This window comes from Engystomops pustulosus, chromosome 5 (assembly GCF_040894005.1).
Source record: "Engystomops pustulosus chromosome 5, aEngPut4.maternal, whole genome shotgun sequence".
Lineage (NCBI taxonomy): Eukaryota > Metazoa > Chordata > Amphibia > Anura > Leptodactylidae > Engystomops > Engystomops pustulosus.
This window is the reverse complement of record NC_092415.1, coordinates 208,751,720-208,776,255: the sequence shown is the minus strand read 5'-3', so window position 1 is coordinate 208,776,255 and position 24,536 is coordinate 208,751,720. Positions and strand designations below refer to the sequence as shown.

Genomic DNA, 24,536 nt, shown 5'->3' with positions numbered 1-24,536 from the left:
TGTGGTACTGTCTGCTGAGCTGTGTATCTAATCCTCTCCTGTGTGATACTGCTGAGCTGTATATCTAATCCTCTCCTGTGTGATACTGCTGAGCAGTGTATCTAATCCTATCCTGTGTGATACTGCTGAGCTGTGTATCTAATCCTATCCTGTGTGATACTGACTGCTGAGCTGTGTATCTAATCCTCTCCTGTGTGATACTGTCTGCTGAGCTGTGTATCTAATCCTATCCTGTGTGGTACTGTCTGCTGAGCTGTGTATCTAATCCTCTCCTGTGTGATACTGTCTGCTGAGCTGTGTATCTAATCCTATCCTGTGTGGTACTGTCTGCTGAGCTGTGTATCTAATCCTCTCCTGTGATACTGCTGAGCTGTGTATCTAATCCTCTCCTGTGTGATACTGCTGAGCTGTGTATCTAATCCTCTCCTGTGTGATACTGCTGAGCTGTGTATCTAATCCTCTCCTGTGTGATACTGCTGAGCTGTGTATCTAATCCTCTCCTGTGTGATACTGCTGAGCTGTGTATCTAATCCTCTCCTGTGTGATACTGCTGAGCTGTGTATCTAATCCTCTCCTGTGTGATACTGCTGAGCAGTGTATCTAATCCTATCCTGTGTGATACTGCTGAGCTGTATATCTAATCCTCTCCTGTGTGATACTGCTGAGCTGTGTATCTAATCCTCTCCTGTGTGATACTGCTGAGCAGTGTATCTAATCCTATCCTGTGTGATACTGCTGAGCTGTGTATCTAATCCTATCCTGTGTGATACTGCTGAACTGTGTATCTAATCCTCTCCTGTGTGATACTGTCTGCTGAGCTGTGTATCTAATCCTTTCCTGTGTGGTACTGTCTGCTGAGCTGTGTATCTAATCCTCTCCTGTGTGATACTGTCTGCTGAGCTGTGTATCTAATCCTATCCTGTGTGGTACTGTCTGCTGAGCTGTGTATCTAATCCTCTCCTGTGTGATACTGCTGAGCTGTATATCTAATCCTCTCCTGTGTGATACTGCTGAGCTGTGTATCTAATACTCTCCTGTGTGATACTGCTGAGCAGTGTATCTAATCCTATCCTGTGTGATACTGCTGAGCTGTGTATCTAATCCTATCCTGTGTGATACTGACTGCTGAGCTGTGTATCTAATCCTCTCCTGTGTGATACTGTCTGCTGAGCTGTGTATCTAATCCTATCCTGTGTGGTACTGTCTGCTGAGCTGTGTATCTAATCCTCTCCTGTGTGATACTGTCTGCTGAGCTGTGTATCTAATCCTATCCTGTGTGGTACTGTCTGCTGAGCTGTGTATCTAATCCTCTCCTGTGATACTGCTGAGCTGTGTATCTAATCCTCTCCTGTGTGATACTGCTGAGCTGTGTATCTAATCCTCTCCTGTGTGATACTGCTGAGCTGTGTATCTAATCCTCTCCTGTGTGATACTGCTGAGCTGTGTATCTAATCCTCTCCTGTGTGATACTGCTGAGCTGTGTATCTAATCCTCTCCTGTGTGATACTGCTGAGCTGTGTATCTAATCCTCTCCTGTGTGATACTGCTGAGCTGTGTATCTAATCCTATCCTGTGTGATACTGACTGCTGAGCTGTGTATCTAATCCTATCCTGTGTGATACTGACTGCTGAGCTGTGTATCTAATCCTCTCCTGTGTGATACTGCCTGCTGAGCAGTGTTTCTAATCCTATCCTGTGTGATACTGCTGAGCTGTGTATCTAATCCTATCCTGTGTGATACTGTCTGCTGAGCTGTGTATCTAATACTATTCTGTGTGATACTGTCTGCTGAGCTGTGTATCTAATCTCACCCTGTGTGATACTGTCTGCTGAGCCGTGTATCTAATCCTCTCCTGTGTGATACTCCTGAGCTGTGTATCTAATCCTATCATGTGTGATACTGTCTGCTGAGCTCTGTATCTAGTCCTATCATGTGTGATACTGTCTGCTGAGCTGTGTATCTAATCCTCTCCTGTGTGATACTGCTGAGCTGTGTATCTAATCCTCTCCTGTGTGATACTGCTGAGCTGTGTATCTAATCCTCTCCTGTGTGATACTGCTGAGCTGTGTATCTAATCCTCTCCTGTGTGATACTGTCTGCTGAGCTGTGTATCTAATCCTCTCCTGTGTGATACTGTCTGCTGAGCTGTGTATCTAATCTTGCCATGTGTGATACTGTCTGCTGAGCCGTGTATCTAATCCTCTCCTGTGTGATACTCCTGAGCTGTGTATCTAATCCTATCATGTGTGATACTGTCTGCTGAGCTGTGTATCTAATCCTATCATGTGTGATACTGTCTGCTGAGCTGTGTATCTAATCCTCTCCTGTGTGATACTGTTGAGCTGTGTATCTAATCCTCTCCTGTGTGATACTGCTGAGCTGTGTATCTAATCCTCTCCTGTGTGATACTGCTGAGCTGTGTATCTAATCCTCTCCTGTGTGATACTGCTGAGCTGTGTATCTAATCCTCTCCTGTGTGATACTGCTGAGCTGTGTATCTAATCCTCTCCTGTGTGATACTGCTGAGCAGTGTATCTAATCCTATCCTGTGTGATACTGCTGAGCTGTATATCTAATCCTCTCCTGTGTGATACTGCTGAGCTGTGTATCTAATCCTCTCCTGTGTGATACTGCTGAGCTGTGTATCTAATACTCTCCTGTGTGATACTGCTGAGCAGTGTATCTAATCCTATCCTGTGTGATACTGCTGAGCTGTGTATCTAATCCTATCCTGTGTGATACTGCTGAACTGTGTATCTAATCCTCTCCTGTGTGATACTGTCTGCTGAGCTGTGTATCTAATCCTTTCCTGTGTGGTACTGTCTGCTGAGCTGTGTATCTAATCCTCTCCTGTGTGATACTGTCTGCTGAGCTGTGTATCTAATCCTATCCTGTGTGGTACTGTCTGCTGAGCTGTGTATCTAATCCTCTCCTGTGTGATACTGCTGAGCTGTATATCTAATCCTCTCCTGTGTGATACTGCTGAGCTGTGTATCTAATACTCTCCTGTGTGATACTGCTGAGCAGTGTATCTAATCCTATCCTGTGTGATACTGCTGAGCTGTGTATCTAATCCTATCCTGTGTGATACTGACTGCTGAGCTGTGTATCTAATCCTCTCCTGTGTGATACTGTCTGCTGAGCTGTGTATCTAATCCTATCCTGTGTGGTACTGTCTGCTGAGCTGTGTATCTAATCCTCTCCTGTGTGATACTGTCTGCTGAGCTGTGTATCTAATCCTATCCTGTGTGGTACTGTCTGCTGAGCTGTGTATCTAATCCTCTCCTGTGATACTGCTGAGCTGTGTATCTAATCCTCTCCTGTGTGATACTGCTGAGCTGTGTATCTAATCCTCTCCTGTGTGATACTGCTGAGCTGTGTATCTAATCCTCTCCTGTGTGATACTGCTGAGCTGTGTATCTAATCCTCTCCTGTGTGATACTGCTGAGCTGTGTATCTAATCCTCTCCTGTGTGATACTGCTGAGCTGTGTATCTAATCCTCTCCTGTGTGATACTGCTGAGCTGTGTATCTAATCCTATCCTGTGTGATACTGACTGCTGAGCTGTGTATCTAATCCTATCCTGTGTGATACTGACTGCTGAGCTGTGTATCTAATCCTATGTGGTGTCATACTGTCTGCTGAGCTGTGTATCTAATCCTATCCTGTGTGATACTGCCTGCTGAGCTGTGTATCTAATCCTCTCCTGTGTGATACTGCTGAGCTGTGTATCTAATCCTATCCTGTGTGATACTGTCTGCTGAGCTGTGTATCTAATCCTATCCTGTGTGATACTGTCTGCTGAGCTGTGTATCTAATCCTATCCTGTGTGATACTGCTGAGCTGTGTATCTAATCCTATCCTGTGTGATACTGTCTGCTGAGCTGTGTATCTAATCCTATCCTGTGTGATACTGCTGAGCTGTGTATCTAATCCTCTCCTGTGTGATACTGTCTGCTGAGCTGTGTATCTAATCCTCTCCTGTGTGATACTGCTGAGCTGTGTATCTAATCCTCTCCTGTGTGATACTGACTGCTGAGCTGTGTATCTAATCCTCTCCTGTGTGATACTGCTGAGCTGTGTATCTAATCCTCTCCTGTGTGATACGGTCTGTCCCGCTATTCCAGGATTTCCGGGATCAGTCAGCAGATTCCTGCAGGTTGTGTCTATATATAACGCTGTGTACATTATAAAGCCGCAGTCAGTGAGGTGATGACCCCCCTGCGCAGAGACCCCCGAGCGCTGCACATCGTAGTCCTGGTCACAACCTTCCTTATACTCCAGTCACATCCAGTACATGTCCCTAACGAAAACAAGAGAAGAATTATGTCATCACCTGAGAAGAAGCTGCTGGAATGCAGTGATGACATCATCAACCGAAAGGGAACTTTTGTATCCAGAAGGATTCAGTTTCCGGCTCGTCTGTGGTCGGGTTCTTTGCTGAGAAGAAGACTCTGAACTGCCGCGGGCTCAGGACCTAGAGCTGGCAGGGGGCTCAGAACCACCAGGACCAGGACCTGGCACGGAGCTCACAACCAAGAAACTGGCAATTGCAAGGGGCTGACAACCACATTAGGCTCAGGACCTGGCACTGGCATAGGGGTCACACCCACGAGGGGCTCAGGACCTGCCACTGGAGGGGAGCTCATACCCACCAAGGGCTCAGGACCTGGTACTGGCACAGAGCTCACAACCAGAGGGGCTAAGAACCTGGTGCTTGCAGGGGGCTCACACCTACAAGGGGCTCAGGACCTGCCACTGGAGGGGAGCTCATACCCACCAAGGGCTCAGGACCTGGTACTGGCACAGAGCTCACAACCAGAGGGGCTAAGAACCTAGTGCTTGCAGGGGGCTCACACCTACAAGGGGCTCAGGACCTGGCACTGGCAGGGTCTAACACCAACAAGAGGCTCAGGACCTGGCGGTTGCGGTGGCTCACACCCACCAGGAGCTCCTGACCTGGAGCTGGAAGGGGGCTCACACCCACCAGGGGCTCAGGACCTGGTGCTGGCATGGGGGTCACACCCACCAGGGGCTCAGGACCTGCCACAGAGCTCACAACCAAGGAACTGGCACTTGCAAGGGGTTGACAACCACGTTGGGCTCAGGACCTGGCACTGGCATGGGGGTTACACCCACGGGGGGCTCAGGACCTGCCACTAGCATGGGGGTCACACCCACCAGGGGCTCAGGACCTGCTAATGGAAGGGAGCTCACACCCACCAAGGGCTCAGGACCTGGCTCGGAGCTCACAACCAAGAGGGGCTAAGGACCTCACCAGGTGCTCAGTACCTGGTGATGGCATGGGGCTCATACCCACAAGGGGCTCAGGATCTGGCGCTGGCATGGGCCTCACACCCACCAGGGGCTCAGGACCTGGCGCTAGCAGGGAGCTCACAACCAAGAGGAGCTCAGAACCTGCCAATGGCATAGGCTCCCACCCACGAGGGACTCAGGTCCTGGCAATTGCAGAGGTTTCACACCTTTGAGGGGCTAAGGACCTGGCACTGGCATGGAGCTCACAGACACCAGGTGCTCAGGACTTGACGCTGGCATGGGGCTCACACCAAACAGGAGCTCAGGACCTGGCACTGGCACAGAGCTCACACCCATGAGGGGCTTAGGACCTGGCACTGGCAGAGGAGTCACACCCACAAGGGGCTCAGGACTTGAAGCTGGCATGGGGCTCACACCCAGCAGGAGCTCAGGTCCTAGAGCTAAAAGGGAGCTTATAACCAAGAGGGGCTCAGGACCTGGCAATGGCATGGGGTTCACACCCACGAGGGTCTCAGGACTTGGCACTGGCATGGCCCTCGCACCCACCAGGGGCTCAGGACCTGGCACTAGCAGGGAGCTCACAACAAGAGCCGGCGATGGCACGGGGCTCACACCTAGGAGGGGCTCAGGACCTGGCACTGGCATGGGGCTCATACCCATGAAGGACTCAGGACCTGGTGCAGGCAGGGGCTCAGACCCACCAAAGGCTCAGGACCTGGCACTGGCACTCGTACTCACCAGGTGCTCAGGACCTGGCAATAGCAGGGAGCTCACAACCACAAGGGGCTCAGTACCTGGCAATGGCATGGGGCTTACACCCACCAGGGACTCAGGTCCTGGCACTGGCAGGGAGCTTACACCTATGAGTGGTTTAGGTCCTGGCACTGGCAGAGGGTTCACACCTTAGAGGGGCTCAGGACCTGGCACTGGCATGGAGCTCACAGACACCAGGTGCTCAGGACCTGGTGCTGGCATGTGGCACTATCAGGGAGCTCCCCTATCAGGGAGCTCACAGCCACAAGGGGCTCAGTACCTAGAGATGGCATTGGGCTCATACCCACGAGGAGTTCAGGACCTGGTGCAGGCATGGGCCTCACACCCACCAGAGGATCAGGACCTAGCGCTGGCATGGGGCCTACAACCACAAGGGGCTCAGGTCCTGGGGCTGGCAGGGAGCTTACAACCACAAGGGGCTCAGTACTTGGTGATGGCATGGGGCTCACACCAACCAGGAGCTCAGGACCTGGCACTGGCATGGAGCTCACACCCATGAGGGGCTTAGGACCTGGCACTGGCAGAGGAGTCACAAGGGGCTCAGGACTTGCGACTGGCATGGGGCTCACACCCATGAGGTGCTCAGGAACTGGTGCTGGCATGTGTTTCACACCCACCAGGAGCTTAGGTCCTAGAGCTAACAGGGAGCTTATAATCAAGAGGGGCTCAAGACCTGGCAATGGCATGGCCCTCGCACCCACCAGGGGCTCAGGACCTGGCACTAGCAGGGAGCTCAAAACTATGAGGGGCTCAGGAGCCGGCGATGGCATGGGGCTCACACCGAGGAGGGGCTCAGGACCTGGCACTGGCATGGGGCTCATACCCATGAAGGACTCAGGACCTGGTGCAGGTAGGGGCTCCGACCCACCAAAGGCTCAGGACCTGGCAATAGCAGGGAGCTCACAACTACAAGGGGCTCAGTACCTGGCACTGGCAGGGAGCTTACACCTATGAGTGGTTTAGGTCCTGGCACTGGCAGAGGGTTCACACCTAAGAGGTGCCCAGGACCTGGTGCTGGCATGTGGCTCACACCAACCAGGAGCTCAGGACCTGGCAAGGAGCTCACACCCATGAGGGGCTTAGGAACTGGCACTAGCAGGGAGCTCACAACCACAAGGGGCTCAGGACCTGGCAATGGCATGGGTGTCACACCCACCAGGGGCTCAGGACCTGGCGCTGGCATGATCCTCACACTCACCAGGGGCTCTGGACCTAGCACTAGCAGGGAACTCACAACTACGAGGAGCTGGGGACCTGGCAATGGCATAGGGCTCCCACCCATGAGGGACTCAGGTCCTGGCACTGGCATGGGGCTCATATCCACAAGGAGCTTAGGACCTGGTGCAGGCATTGGCCTCACACCCACCAGAGTATCAGGACCTAGCGCTGGCATGGGGCTCAAACCCACAAGGTGCTCAGGTGCTGGGGCAGGCAGGGAGCCCACAACTACGAGGGTCTCAGGACCTGGCACTGGGCTTACATCCATGAGGGGTTTAGGTCCTGGCACTGGCAGAGGGTTCACACCTTTGAGGGGTTCAGGACCTGGCACTGGAAAGAAGCTCACACCCATGAGGGGCTTAGGACCTGGCACTAGCAGGGAGCGCTCAACCACAAGGTGCTCAGTACCTGGCGATGTCATGGGGCTCACACCCACAAGGAGCTCAGGACCTGGTGCAGGCATGGTACTCACACCCACCAGAGGATCAAGTCCTAGGGCTGACAGGGAGCTCACACCCACATGGGGCTCAGGTCCTGGGTCTGGCAGGGAGCTCACAACCACAAGGGGCTCAGTACCTGGTGATGGCATGGGGCTCATATCCATGAGGAGTTCAGGGCCAGGTGCAGGCATGGAGCTCACAGACAGCAGGTGCTCAGGACCTGGCTCTGGTAGGGAGCTACATTAAAAGTTCAGGCCTACAGCAGAAACCCATATTATTTCTATATAGGAGAGTAGCAGGAGCCGGGATGGGGCCCGAGGTACTGGGAGATCAGTGGATCTGGAAGTGATTTTGTGACCAGACATCTGTCTGTGATCTGAACAGATTTCTGCGGGATGACACATAACTACATATACATTTAATATTAACCCCTACAGAGGCTGGAAGATCTGACCCTACACAGCTGAGGGTTTGTATCAATGTATTTGTTTAGCCTAGAGACCTGGAGACCCGTTTAATAGGAAGAATCTGTTGTATGGATGGCGTAGCCTCTGCACTGTGCGACGTATGACGGGGGTATACGGGCAGTGTGCGACGTATGACGGGGGTATACGGGCAGTGTGCGACGTATGACGGGGTTATACGGGCAGTGTGCGACGTATGACGGGGGTATACGGGCAGTGTGCGACGTATGACGGGGGTATACGGGCAGTGTGCGACGTATGACGGGGGTATACGGGCAGTGTGCGACGTATGACGGGGGTATACGGGCAGTGTGCGACGTATGACGGGGGTATACGGGCAGTGTGCGACGTATGACGGGGGTATACGGGCAGTGTGCAACGTATGACGGGGGTATACGGGCAGTGTGCAACGTATGACGGGGGTATACGGGCAGTGTGCGACGTATGACGGGGGTATACGGGCAGTGTGCGACGTATGACGGGGGTATACGGGCAGTGTGCGACGTATGACGGGGGTATACGGGCAGTGTGCGACGTATGACGGGGGTATACGGGCAGTGTGCGACGTATGACGGGGGTATACGGGCAGTGTGCGACGTATGACGGGGGTATACGGGCAGTGTGCGACGTATGACGGGGGTATACGGGCAGTGTGCGATGTATGACGGGGGTATACGGGCAGTGTGCGATGTATGACGGGGGGTATACGGGCAGTGTATGATGTATGACGGGGGTATACGGGCAGTGTGTGACGTATGACGGGGGGTATACGTGACTGGTGTGCGATGTATGACGGGGGTATACGGGCAGTGTGCGATGTATGACGGGGGGTATACGGGCAGTGTATGATGTATGACGGGGGTATACGGGCAGTGTGCGACGTATGACGGGGGTATACGGGCAGTGTGCGACGTATGACGGGGGTATACGGGCAGTGTGCGACGTATGACGGGGGTATACGGGCAGTGTGCGATGTATGACGGGGGTATACGGGCAGTGTGCGATGTATGACGGGGGGTATACGGGCAGTGTATGATGTATGACGGGGGTATACGGGCAGTGTGTGACGTATGACGGGGGGTATACGTGACTGGTGTGCGATGTATGACGGGGGTATACGGGCAGTGTGCGATGTATGACGGGGGGTATACGGGCAGTGTATGATGTATGACGGGGGTATACGGGCAGTGTGTGACGTATGACGGGGGGTATACGGGCAGTGTGCGACGTATGACGGGGGTATACGGGCAGTGTGCGACGTATGACGGGGGGTATACGGGCAGTGTGCGACGTATGACGGGGGTATACGGGCAGTGTGCGACGTATGACGGGGGTATACGGGCAGTGTGTGATGTATGACGGGGGTATACGGGCAGTGTGTGACGGGGGTATACGGGCAGTGTGTGATGTATGACGGGGGTATACGGGCAGTGTGCGATGTATGACGGGGGTATACGGGCAGTGTGCGATGTATGACGGGGGTATACGGGCAGTGTGCGACGTATGACGGGGGTATACGGGCAGTGTGCGATGTATGACGGGGGTATACGTGACTGGTGTGCACCATATGGCGGTACATTATCTCTCGTCTCCTTCTCTGCAGACCCTGAGCCACCATGAAGGTCCTGACATCGCTGGCGCTGCTGGTGGCGGCGCTGATTGTGGGGGCGCAGGGGAGCGGTGCCGCTCCGGGCCAGGTGGGTGCTGGTGTCACGGGACCTTTGATTAACCCCTCACACACCCTGATCCTTGTGTCCTCCTCAGGATTTGGGGGAAGATTTTCAGGTTTTCTATAAATTTGTATTTTTCGTCTCCAGTTGCAGCGATCAGGACATTTGGGGGCGGGGAGAAGGAGAGTCATGACTCCGCCCCTGCGTCTGACCCCGCGGGGGAGGAAGAAGAGCATCTGGTCCTACAAGCCCGGACACAGGTCCCTGGCCTTCCTGGTGGGTGATCATCAATACATCATACACACGGGACACGTGATACACGTGCAGCACAGGACACATAACGCCCATGTAGTACCGTTACCCGCCACTCACCTTCTCCTGTCTCCGGTAGGTGGCCGGGGGGGTGGACACGGTCTCTCCGCCGCCGCTGGAGCCTGGGACCGGGGACTATCGCTGCCTCGGCTGCTGTGGGGTCAGAGTGACCATCATGGTGAGTACCCAGCACATCCACAGGGGGCGCTCACACTGCAGGCTGCAGAGCATTGCAGCCACTTACGGCAGGATTGTGAGTGCAGCTCTGGATGTGACTAGAGTATAAGATGCACAATTGTTACTCCAGCAGCTACAACATTCACCTCCTCTCCTGTGCTCAGGGACCATCCACCTCTGCTCCAAAAATCTCCAACAGAGTCAGCGGCCTCCACCCCCCTGGACCGGAACCAGCAGGAACAGAACCAAACGCCATCAATGACCGCTGCCTGGGCTGCTGCGAAGAGACAGTCACCCCCAGCCTGAGAGCGACCACCCCAACCCAGGTGAGACCCAGCAAAGGCAGAACCTAAGGTACAGGGCAACTGTCAGAAGCTGCAACCATACAGACTGCAGCCAGGGTTATGTATTGTCCCTGGAGAGATGTGTAATCAGACCTCACACTGCTGTGCTCTGTGCTCTCTGCAGCCAGTGTTATGTATTGTCCCTGGAGAGGTGTGTAATCAGACCTCACACTGCTGTGCTCTGTGCTCTCTGCAGCCAGTGTTATGTATTGTCCCTGGAGAGATGTGTAATCAGACCTCACACTGCTGTGCTCTGTGCTCTCTGCAGCCAGTGTTATGTATTGTCCCTGGAGAGGTGTGTAATCAGACCTCACACTGCTGTGCTCTGTGCTCTCTGCAGCCAGTGTTATGTATTGTCCCTGGAGAGATGTGTAATCAGACCTCACACTGCTGTGCTCTGTATTCTCTGCAGCCAGTGTTATGTATTGTCCCTGGAGAGATGTGTAATCAGACCTCACACTGCTGTGCTCTGTGCTCTCTGCAGCCACTGTTATGTATTGTCCCTGGAGAGATGTGTAATCAGACCTCACATTGCTGTGCTCTGTGCTCTCTGCAGCCAGTGTTATGTATTGTCCCTGGAGAGATGTGTAATCAGACCTCACACTGCTGTGCTCTGTGGTCTGTGCAGCCAGTGTTATGCATTGTCCCTGGAGAGATGTGTAATCAGACCTCACACTGCTGTGCTCTGTGCTCTCTGCAGCCAGTGTTATGTATTGTCCCTGGAGAGATGTGTAATCCTACCTCACACTGCTGTGCTCTGTGCTCTCTGCAGCCAGTGTTATGTATTATCCCTGGAGAGATGTGTAATCAGACCTCACACTGCTGTGCTCTGTGCTCTCTGCAGCCAGTGTTATGTATTGTCCCTGGAGAGATGTGTAATCAGACCTCACACTGCTGTGCTCTTTGCTCTGTGCTCTCTGCAGCCAGTGTTATGTATTGTCCCTGGAGAGATGTGTAATCAGACCTCACACTGCTGTGCTCTGTACTCTCTGCAGCCAGTGTTATGTATTGTCCCTGGAGAGATGTGTAATCAGACCTCACACTGCTGTGCTCTGTGCTCTCTGCAGCCAGTGTTATGTATTATCCCTGGAGAGATGTGTAATCAGACCTCACACTGCTGTGCCCTGTGCTCTCTGCAGCCAGTGTTATGTATTATCCCTGGAGAGATGTGTAATCAGACCTCACACTGCTGTGCTCTGTGGTCTGTGCAGCCAGTGTTATGTATTGTCCCTGGAGAGATGTGTAATCAGACCTCACACTGCTGTGCTCTGTGCTCTCTGCAGCCAGTGTTATGTATTGTCCCTGGAGAGGTGTGTAATCAGACCTCACACTGCTGTGCTCTGTGCTCTCTGCAGCCAGTGTTATGTATTGTCCCTGGAGAGATGTGTAATCAGACCTCACACTGCTGTGCTCTGTGCTCTCTGCAGCCAGTGTTATGTATTGTCCCTGGAGAGGTGTGTAATCAGACCTCACACTGCTGTGCTCTGTGCTCTCTGCAGCCAGTGTTATGTATTGTCCCTGGAGAGATGTGTAATCAGACCTCACACTGCTGTGCTCTGTATTCTCTGCAGCCAGTGTTATGTATTGTCCCTGGAGAGATGTGTAATCAGACCTCACACTGCTGTGCTCTGTGCTCTCTGCAGCCACTGTTATGTATTGTCCCTGGAGAGATGTGTAATCAGACCTCACATTGCTGTGCTCTGTGCTCTCTGCAGCCAGTGTTATGTATTGTCCCTGGAGAGATGTGTAATCAGACCTCACACTGCTGTGCTCTGTGGTCTGTGCAGCCAGTGTTATGCATTGTCCCTGGAGAGATGTGTAATCAGACCTCACACTGCTGTGCTCTGTGCTCTCTGCAGCCAGTGTTATGTATTGTCCCTGGAGAGATGTGTAATCCTACCTCACACTGCTGTGCTCTGTGCTCTCTGCAGCCAGTGTTATGTATTATCCCTGGAGAGATGTGTAATCAGACCTCACACTGCTGTGCTCTGTGCTCTCTGCAGCCAGTGTTATGTATTGTCCCTGGAGAGATGTGTAATCAGACCTCACACTGCTGTGCTCTTTGCTCTGTGCTCTCTGCAGCCAGTGTTATGTATTGTCCCTGGAGAGATGTGTAATCAGACCTCACACTGCTGTGCTCTGTACTCTCTGCAGCCAGTGTTATGTATTGTCCCTGGAGAGATGTGTAATCAGACCTCACACTGCTGTGCTCTGTGCTCTCTGCAGCCAGTGTTATGTATTATCCCTGGAGAGATGTGTAATCAGACCTCACACTGCTGTGCCCTGTGCTCTCTGCAGCCAGTGTTATGTATTATCCCTGGAGAGATGTGTAATCAGACCTCACACTGCTGTGCTCTGTGGTCTGTGCAGCCAGTGTTATGTATTGTCCCTGGAGAGATGTGTAATCAGACCTCACACTGCTGTGCTCTGTGCTCTCTGCAGCCAGTGTTATGTATTGTCCCTGGAGAGATGTGTAATCAGACCTCACACTGCTGTGCTCTGTGCTCCCTGCAGCCAGTGTTATGTATTGTCCCTGGAGAGATGTGTAATCAGACCTCACACTGCTGTGCTCTGTGCTCTCTACAGCCAGTGTTATGTATTGTCCCTGGAGAGATGTGTAATCAGACCTCACACTGCTGTGCTCTGTGCTCTCTGCAGCCAGTGTTATGTATTATCCCTGGAGAGATGTGTAATCAGACCTCACACTGCTGTGCCCTGTGCTCTCTGCAGCCAGTGTTATGTATTATCCCTGGAGAGATGTGTAATCAGACCTCACACTGCTGTGCTCTGTGGTCTGTGCAGCCAGTGTTATGTATTGTCCCTGGAGAGATGTGTAATCAGACCTCACACTGCTGTGCTCTGTGCTCTCTGCAGCCAGTGTTATGTATTGTCCCTGGAGAGATGTGTAATCAGACCTCACACTGCTGTGCCCTGTGCTCTCTGCAGCCAGTGTTATGTATTGTCCCTGGAGAGATGTGTAATCAGACCTCACACTGCTGTGCTCTGTGCTCTCTGCAGCCAGTGTTATGTATTGTCCCTGGAGAGATGTGTAATCAGACCTCACACTCCTGTGCTCTGTGCTCTCTGCAGCCAGTGTTATGTATTGTCCCTGGAGAGATGTGTAATCAGACCTCACACTGCTGTGCTCTGTGCTCTCTGCAGCCAGTGTTCTGTATTGTCCCTGGAGAGGTGTGTAATCAGACCTCACACTGCTGTGCTCTGTGCTCTCTGCAGCCAGTGTTATGTATTGTCCCTGGAGAGATGTGTAATCAGAACTCACACTGCTGTGCTCTGTGCTCTCTGCCGCCAGTGTTATGTATTATCCCTGGAGAGATGTGTAATCAGACCTCACACTGCTGTGCTCTGTGCTCTCTGCAGCCAGTGTTATGTACTGTCCCTGGAGAGATGTGTAATCATACCTCACACTGCTGTGCTCTGTGCTCTCTGCAGCCAGTGCCACACTGGCTGCAGAGAGCACAGAGCACAGCAGTGTGAGGTATGATTACACATCTCTCCAGGGACAGTACATAACACTGGCTGCAGAGAGCACAGAGCACAGCAGTGTGAGGTATGATTACACATCTCTCCAGGGACAATACATAACACTGGCTGCAGAGAGCACAGAGCACAGCAGTGTAAGGTCTGATTACACATCTCTCCAGGGACAATACATAACACTGGCTGCAGAGAGCACAGAGCACAGCAGTGTGAGGTCTGAGTACACGTCTCTCCAGGGACAATACATAACACTGGCTGCAGAGAGCACAGAGCATAGCAGTGTGAGGTCTGATTACACATCTCTCCAGGGACAATACATAACACTGGCTGCAGAGAGCACAGATCACAGCAGTGTGAGGTCTGTTTACACATCTCTCCAGGGACAATACATAGCACTGGCTGCAGAGAGCACAGAGCACAGCAGTGTGAGGTATGATTACACATCTCTCCAGGGACAGTACATAACACTGGCTGCAGAGAGCACAGAGCACAGCAGTGTGAGGTATGATTACACATCTCTCCAGGGACAATACATAACACTGGCTGCAGAGAGCACAGAGCACAGCAGTGTGAGGTCTGATTACACATCTCTCCAGGGACAATACATAACACTGGCTGCAGAGAGCACAGAGCACAGCAGTGTGAGGTCTGAGTACACGTCTCTCCAGGGACAATACATAACACTGGCTGTAGAGAGCACAGAGCATAGCAGTGTGAGGTCTGATTACACATCTCTCCAGGGACAATACATAACACTGGCTGCAGAGAGCACAGATCACAGCAGTGTGAGGTCTGTTTACACATCTCTCCAGGGACAATACATAGCACTGGCTGCAGAGAGCACAGAGCACAGCAGTGTGAGGTCTGATTACACATCTCTCCAGGGACAGTACATAACACTGGCTGCAGAGAGCACAGAGCACAGCAGTGTGAGGTCTGATTACACAGCTCTCAAGGGACAATACATAACAGTGGCTGCAGAGAGCACAGAGCTCAGCAGTGTGAGGTCTGATTACACATCTCTCCATGGACAATACATAACACTGGCTGCAGAGAGCACAGAGCACAGCAGTGTGAGGTCTGATTACACATCTCTCCAGGGACAATACATAACACTGGCTGCAGAGAGCACAGAGCACAGCAGTGTGAGGTCTGATTACACATCTCTCCAGGGACAATACATAACACTGGCTGCAGAGAGCACAGAGCACAGCAGTGTGAGGTCTGATTACACATCTCTCCAGGGACAATACATAACACTGGCTGCAGAGAGCACAGAGCACAGCAGTGTGAGGTCTGATTACACATCTCTCCAGGGACAATACATAACACTGGCTGCAGAGAGCACAGAGCACAGCAGTGTGAGGTCTGATTACACATCTCTCCAGGGACAATACATAACACTGGCTGCAGAGAGCACAGAGCACAGCAGTGTGAGGTCTGATTACACATCTCTCCAGGGACAGTACATAACACTGACTGCAGAGAGCACAGCAGTGTGAGGATACAACACCCGTGCACCCGAGAAAAGCTACAATCCTGGAACATAAATCCATATATCACAGTCCTTCTCCCAGTAACAGAGGAATCCTGGACTCCTGTGAATGCGCTGCAGGAAGCAGGGAGGTCTGGGTGCAATGCTCTGCAGAGTTCCCATGGCCTGGGCTCAGCTCCAGGAATGTTCCTCTTCCCGCAGATTATTGGTTGTGTGGTTTGCAGCGCCCCCGGAGGTGAGGGCTGGAGGCCATGTTCAGCCGGTCGTGTTGGGCGGTGGAGACCGGATGGGGCGGCCGGGGTGTGACCACATGAGAGGGAACATCCTGCGGCCAGAGCGGTCTCCATGTGGGACTGAGCTATGAAGGATCGGGGAGCAAATGCAACCCAAACTACCCCCCCCCCCCCCGAACCATCATTACATCACTACTGACAATAGATGATGTCACAGCTTATCTCCTCCCCCTCCTTGTACAATGACCTCTGTATAGATAACACTGACCCATCATTACATCACTACTGACAATAGATGATGTCACAGCTTATCTCCTCCCCCTCCTGTACAATGACCTCTATATAGATAACACTGACCCATCATTACATCACTACTGACAATAGATGATGTCACAGCTTATCTCCTCCCCCTCCCTGTACAATGACCTCTGTATAGATAACACTGACCCATCATTACATCACTACTGACAATAGATGATGTCACAGCTTATCTCCTCCCCCTCCTTGTACAATGACCTCTGTATAGATAACACTGACCCATCATTACATCACTACTGACAATAGATGATGTCACAGCTTATCTCCTCCCCCTCCTGTACAATGACCTCTATATAGATAACACTGACCCATCATTACATCACTACTGACAATAGATGATGTCACAGCTTATCTCCTCCCCCTCCCTGTACAATGACCTCTATATAGATAACACTGACCCATCATTACATCACTACTGACAATAGATGTCACAGCTTATCTCATCCTCCTCCCTGTACAATGACCTCTATATAGATAACACTGACCCATCATTACATCACTACTGACAATAGATGATGTCACAGCTTATCCCCCCCTCCCTGTACAATGACCTCTATATAGATAACACTGACCCATCATTACATCACTACTGACAATAGATGATGTCACAGCTTATCTCCTCCCCCTCCCTGTACAATGACCTCTATATAGATAACACTGACCCATCATTACATCACTACTGACAATAGATGATGTCACAGCTTATCTCCTCCTCCCTCCCTGTACAATGACCTCTATATAGATAACACTGACCCATCATTACATCACTACTGACAATAGATGATGTCACAGCTTATCTCCTCCCCCTCCCTGTACAATGACCTCTATATAGAAAACACTGACCCATCATTACATCACTACTGACAATAGATGATGTCACAGCTTATCTCCTCCCCCTCCCTGTACAATGACCTCTATATAGATAACACTGACCCATCATTACATCACTACTGGCAATAGATGATGTCACAGCTTATCTCCCCCCCCCCCCTGTACAATGACCTCTATATAGATAACACTGACCCATCATTACATCACTACTGACAATAGATGATGTCACAGCTTATCCCCCCCCCCTCCCTGTACAATGACCTCTATATAGATAACACTGACCCATCATTACATCACTACTGACAATAGATGATATCACAGCTTATCTCCTTCCCCTCCTGTACAATGACCTCTATATAGATAATACTGACCCATCATTACATCACTACTGATAATAGATGATGTCACAGCTTATCTCCTCCTCCCTCCCTGTACAATGACCTCTATATAGATAACACTGACCCATCATTACATCACTACTGACAATAGATGATGTCACAGCTTATCTCCTCCCCCTCCCTGTACAATGACCTCTATATAGATAACACTGACCCATCATTACATCACTACTGACAATAGATGATGTCACAGCTTATCTCCTCCCCCTCCCTGTACAATGACCTCTATATAGATAACACTGACCCATCATTACATCACTACTGACAATAGATGATGTCACAGCTTATCCCCTCCCCCTCCCTGTACAATGACCTCTATATAGATAACACTGACCCATCATTACATCACTACTGACAATAGATGATGTCACAGCTTATCCCCTCCCCCTCCCTGTACAATGACCTCTATATAGATAACACTGACCCATCATTACATCACTACTGACAATAGATGATGTCACAGCTTATCTCCTCCCCCTCCCTGTACAATGCCCTCTATATAGATAACACTGACCCATCATTACATCACTACTGACAATAGGTGATGTCACAGCTTATCTCCTCCCCCTCCCTGTACAATGACCTCTATATAGATAACACTGACCCCTCATTACATCACTACTGACAATAGATGATGTCACAGCTTATCTCCTCCCCCTCCCTGTACAATGACCTCTATATAGATAACACTGACCCATCATTACATCACTACTGACAATAGATGATGTCACAGCTTATCTCCTCCCCCTCCCTGTACAATGACCTCTATATAGATAACACTGACCCATCATTACATCACTACTGACAATAGATGATGTCACTGCTTATCTCCTCCCCCTCCCTGTACAATGTCCTCTATATAGAGAACACTGACCCATCATTACATCACTACTGACAATAGATGATGTCACAGCTTATCTCCTCCCCCTCCCTGTACAATGTCCTCTATATAGAGAACACTGACCCATCATTACATCACTACTGACAATAGATGATGTCACAGCTTATCCCCTCCCCCTCCCTGTACAATGACCTCTATATAGATAACACTGATCCATCATTACATCACTATTGACAATAGATGATGTCACAGCTTAACTCCTCCCCCTCCCTGTACAATGACCTCTATATAGATAACACTGACCCATCATTACATCACTACTGACAATAGATGATGTCACAGCTTATCTCCTCCCCCTCCCTGTACAATGACTTCTATATAGATAACACTGACCCATCATTACATCACTATTGACAATAGATGATGTCACAGCTTATCTCCTCCCTCTCCCTGTACAATGACCTCTATATAGATAACACTGACCCATCATTACATCACTATTGACAATAGATGATGTCACAGCTTATCTCCTCCCTCTCCCTGTACAATGACCTCTATATAGATAACACTGACCCATCATTACATCACTACTGACAATAGGTGATGTCACAGCTTATCCCCTCCCCCTCCTGTACAATGACCTCTATATAGATAACACTGACCCATCATTACATCACTACTGACAATAGATGATGTCACAGCTTATCTCCTTCTCCTCCCTGTACAATGACCTCTATATAGATAACACTGACCCATCATTACATCACTACTGACAATAGATGATGTCACAGCTTATCTCCTCCCCCTCCCTGTACAATGACCTCTATATAGATAACACTGACCCCTCATTACATCACTACTGACAATAGATGATGTCACAGCTTATCCCCTCCCTGTACAATGACCTCTATATAGATAACACTGACCCATCATTACATCACTACTGACAATAGATGATGTCACAGCTTATCCCCTCCCTGTACAATGACCTCTATATAGATAACACTGACCCATCATTACATCACTACTGACAATAGATGATGTCACAGCTTATCTCCTCCCCCTCCCTGTACAATGACCTCTATATAGATAACACTGACCCATCATTACATCACTACTGACAATAGATGATGTCACAGCTTATCTCCTCCCCCCTCCCTGTACAATGACCTCTATATAGATAACACTGACCCATCATTACATCACTACTGACAATAGATGATGTCACAGCTTATCCCCTCCCTCTCCCTGTACAATGACCTCTATACAGATAACACTGACCCATCATTACATCACTACTGAAAACAGATGATGTCACAGCTTATCCCCTCCCCCTTCCTGTACAATGACCTCTATATAGATAACACTGACCCATCATTACATCACTACTGGCAATAGATGATGTCACAGCTTATCTCCTCCCCCTCCCTGTACAATGACCTCTATATAGATAACACTGACCCATCATTACATCACTACTGACAATAGATGATGTCACAGCTTATCTCCTCCTCCTCCCTGTACAATGACCTCTATATAGATAACACTGACCCATCATTACATCACTACTGGCAATAGATGATGTCACAGCTTATCTCCCCCCCCCCCTGTACAATGACCTCTATATAGATAACACTGACCCATCATTACATCACTACTGGCAATAGATGATGTCACAGCTTATCTCCTCCCCCTTCCATGTACAATGACCTCTATATAGATAACACTGACCCATCATTACATCACTACTGACAATAGGTGATGTCACAGCTTATCCCCTCCCTGTACAATGACCTCTATATAGATAACACTGACCCATCATTACATCACTACTGACAATAGATGATGTCACAGCTCATCTCCTCCCCCTCCCTGTACAATGACCTCTATATAGATAACACTGACCCATCATTACATCACTACTGACAATAGATGATGTCACAGCTTATCTCCTCCCCCTCCCTGTACAATGACCTCTATATAGATAACACTGACCCATCATTACATCACTACTGACAATAGATGATGTCACAGCTTATCCCCTCCCCTTCCCTGTACAATGTCCTCTATATAGATAACACTGACCCATCATTACATCACTACTGACAATAGATGATGTCACAGCTTATCCCCTCCCCTTCCCTGTACAATGACCTCTATACAGATAACACTGACCCATCATTACATCACTACTGACAACAGATGATGTCACAGCTTATCCCCTCCCCCCTTCCTGTACAATGACCTCTATATAGATAACACTGACACATCATTACATCACTACTGACAATAGATGATGTCACAGCTTATCTCCTCCTCCCTCCCTGTACAATGACCTCTATATAGATAACTCTGACCCATCATTACATCACTACTGACAATAGATGATGTCACAGCTTATCCCCTCCCCCTCCCATCATTACATCACTACTGACAATAGATGATGTCACACCTTATCCCCTCCCCCTCCCTGTACAATGACCTCTATATAGATAACACTGACCCATCATTACATCACTACTGACAATAGATGATGTCACAGCTTATCTCCTCCCCCTCCCTGTACAATGACCTCTATATAGATAACACTGACCCATCATTACATCACTACTGACAATAGATGATGTCACAGCTTATCTCCTCCTCCTCCCTGTACAATGACCTCTATATAGATAACACTGACCCATCATTACATCACCACTGACAATAGATGATGTCACAGCTTATCCCCACCTCCTGTACAATGACCTCTATATAGATAACACTGACCCATCATTACATCACCACTGACAATAGATGATGTCACAGCTCATCTCCTCCCCCTCCCTGTACAATGACCTCTATATAGATAACACTGACCCATCATTACATCACTACTGACAATAGATGATGTGACAGCTTATCTCCTCCCCCTCCCTGTACAATGACCTCTATATAGATAACACTGACCCATCATTACATCACTACTGACAATAGATGATGTCACAGCTTATCTCCTCCCCCTCCTCCCTGTACAATGACCTCTATATAGATAACACTGACCCATCATTACATCACTGACAATAGATGATGTCACAGCTTATCTCCTCCCCCTCCCTGTACAATGACCTCTATATAGATAACACTGACCCATCATTACATCACTACTGACAATAGATGATGTCACAGCTTATCCCCTCCCCCTCCCTGTACAATGACCTCTATATAGATAACACTGACCCATCATTACATCATTACTGACAATAGATGATGTCACAGCTTATCTCCTCCCCCTCCCTGTACAATGACCTCTATATAGATAACACTGACCCATCATTACATCACTACTGACAATAGATGATATCACAGCTTATCTCCTCCCCCTCCTTGTACAATGACCTCTGTATAGAAAACACTGACCAATCATTACATCACTACTGACAATAGATGATGTCACAGCTTATCTCCTCCCCCTCCCTGTACAATGACCTCTATATAGATAACACTGTCCCATCATTACATCACTACTGACAATAGATGATGTCACAACTTATCTCCTCCCCCTCCCTGTACAATGACCTCTATATAGATAACACTGACCCATCATTACATCACTACTGACAATAGATGATGTCACAGCTTATCTCCTTCTCCTCCCTGTACAATGACCTCTATATAGATAACACTGACCCATCATTACATCACTACTGACAATAGATGATGTCACAGCTTATCTCCTCCCCCTCCCTGTACAATGACCTCTATATAGATAACACTGACCCCTCATTACATCACTACTGACAATAGATGATGTCACAGCTTATCCCCTCCCTGTACAATGACCTCTATATAGATAACACTGACCCATCATTACATCACTACTGACAATAGATGATGTCACAGCTTATCCCCTCCCTGTACAATGACCTCTATATAGATAACACTGACCCATCATTACATCACTACTGACAATAGATGATGTCACAGCTTATCTCCTCCCCCTCCCTGTACAATGACCTCTATATAGATAACACTGACCCATCATTACATCACTACTGACAATAGATGATGTCACAGCTTATCTCCTCCCCCTCCCTGTACAATGACCTCTATATAGATAACACTGACCCATCATTACATCACTACTGACAATAGATGATGTCACAGCTTATCCCCTCCCTCTCCCTGTACAATGACCTCTATACAGATAACACTGACCCATCATTACATCACTACTGAAAACAGATGATGTCACAGCTTATCCCCTCCCCCCTTCCTGTACAATGACCTCTATATAGATAACACTGACCCATCATTACATCACTACTGGCAATAGATGATGTCACAGCTTATCTCCTCCCCCTCCCTGTACAATGACCTCTATATAGATAACACTGACCCATCATTACATCACTACTGACAATAGATGATGTCACAGCTTATCTCCTCCTACTCCCTGTATAATGATCTCTATACAGATAACACTGACCCATCATTACATTACTACTGACTATAGATGATGTCACAGCTTATCTCCTCCTCCCTGTACAATGACCTCTATATAGATAACACTGACCCATCATTACATCACTACTGGCAATAGATGATGTCACAGCTTATTTCCCCCCCCCCCCCTGTACAATGACCTCTATATAGATAACACTGACCCATCATTACATCACTACTGGCAATAGATGATGTCACAGCTTATCTCCTCCCCCTTCCATGTACAATGACCTCTATATAGATAACACTGACCCATCATTACATCACTACTGACAATAGATGATGTCACAGCTTATCTCCTCCTCCTCCCTGTACAATGACCTCTATATAGATAACACTGACCCATCATTACATCACTACTGACAATAGATGATGTCACAGCTTATCTCCTCCCCCTCCCTGTACAATGACCTCTATATAGATAACACTGACCCATCATTACATCACTACTGACAATAGATGATGTCACAGCTTATCTCCTCCCCCTCCCTGTACAATGACCTCTATATAGATAACACTGACCCATCATTACATCACTACTGACAATAGATGATGTCACAGCTTATCCCCTCCCCTTCCCTGTACAATGACCTCTATACAGATAACACTGACCCATCATTACATCACTACTGACAATAGATGATGTCACAGCTTATCCCCTCCCCCTCCCATCATTACATCACTACTGACAATAGATGATGTCACACCTTATCCCCTCCCCCTCCCTGTACAATGACCTCTATATAGATAACACTGACCCATCATTACATCACTACTGACAATAGATGATGTCACAGCTTATCCCCTCCCTCTCCCTGTACAATGACCTCTATACAGATAACACTGACCCATCATTACATCACTACTGAAAACAGATGATGTCACAGCTTATCCCCTCCCCCCTTCCTGTACAATGACCTCTATATAGATAACACTGACCCATCATTACATCACTACTGGCAATAGATGATGTCACAGCTTATCTCCTCCCCCTCCCTGTACAATGACCTCTATATAGATAACACTGACCCATCATTACATCACTACTGACAATAGATGATGTCACAGCTTATCTCCTCCTACTCCCTGTATAATGATCTCTATACAGATAACACTGACCCATCATTACATTACTACTGACTATAGATGATGTCACAGCTTATCTCCTCCTCCCTGTACAATGACCTCTATATAGATAACACTGACCCATCATTACATCACTACTGGCAATAGATGATGTCACAGCTTATTTCCCCCCCCCCCCCCTGTACAATGACCTCTATATAGATAACACTGACCCATCATTACATCACTACTGGCAATAGATGATGTCACAGCTTATCTCCTCCCCCTTCCATGTACAATGACCTCTATATAGATAACACTGACCCATCATTACATCACTACTGACAATAGATGATGTCACAGCTTATCTCCTCCTCCTCCCTGTACAATGACCTCTATATAGATAACACTGACCCATCATTACATCACTACTGACAATAGATGATGTCACAGCTTATCTCCTCCCCCTCCCTGTACAATGACCTCTATATAGATAACACTGACCCATCATTACATCACTACTGACAATAGATGATGTCACAGCTTATCTCCTCCCCCTCCCTGTACAATGACCTCTATATAGATAACACTGACCCATCATTACATCACTACTGACAATAGATGATGTCACAGCTTATCCCCTCCCCTTCCCTGTACAATGACCTCTATACAGATAACACTGACCCATCATTACA

General features: G+C 49.0%; 1 protein-coding gene across 4 annotated transcripts in view; it reads left to right on the top strand.

Annotated features, from left to right (window-relative positions):
* LOC140134305 (uncharacterized) overlaps nt 1-24,536 on the top strand; it is a 77,443-nt gene that overhangs the window by 29,182 nt on the left and 23,725 nt on the right. For all 4 annotated transcript variants that reach the window (XM_072154897.1, XM_072154896.1, XM_072154898.1 and 1 more), the window contains 4 exons: nt 9,778-9,871; nt 9,992-10,120; nt 10,236-10,334; nt 10,498-10,659. In XM_072154897.1, the coding sequence (XP_072010998.1) occupies nt 9,791-9,871; nt 9,992-10,120; nt 10,236-10,334; nt 10,498-10,659 (471 nt within the window). In that variant the 5' untranslated portion in view covers nt 9,778-9,790. The remainder of the gene's footprint in view (nt 1-9,777; nt 9,872-9,991; nt 10,121-10,235; nt 10,335-10,497; nt 10,660-24,536) is intronic.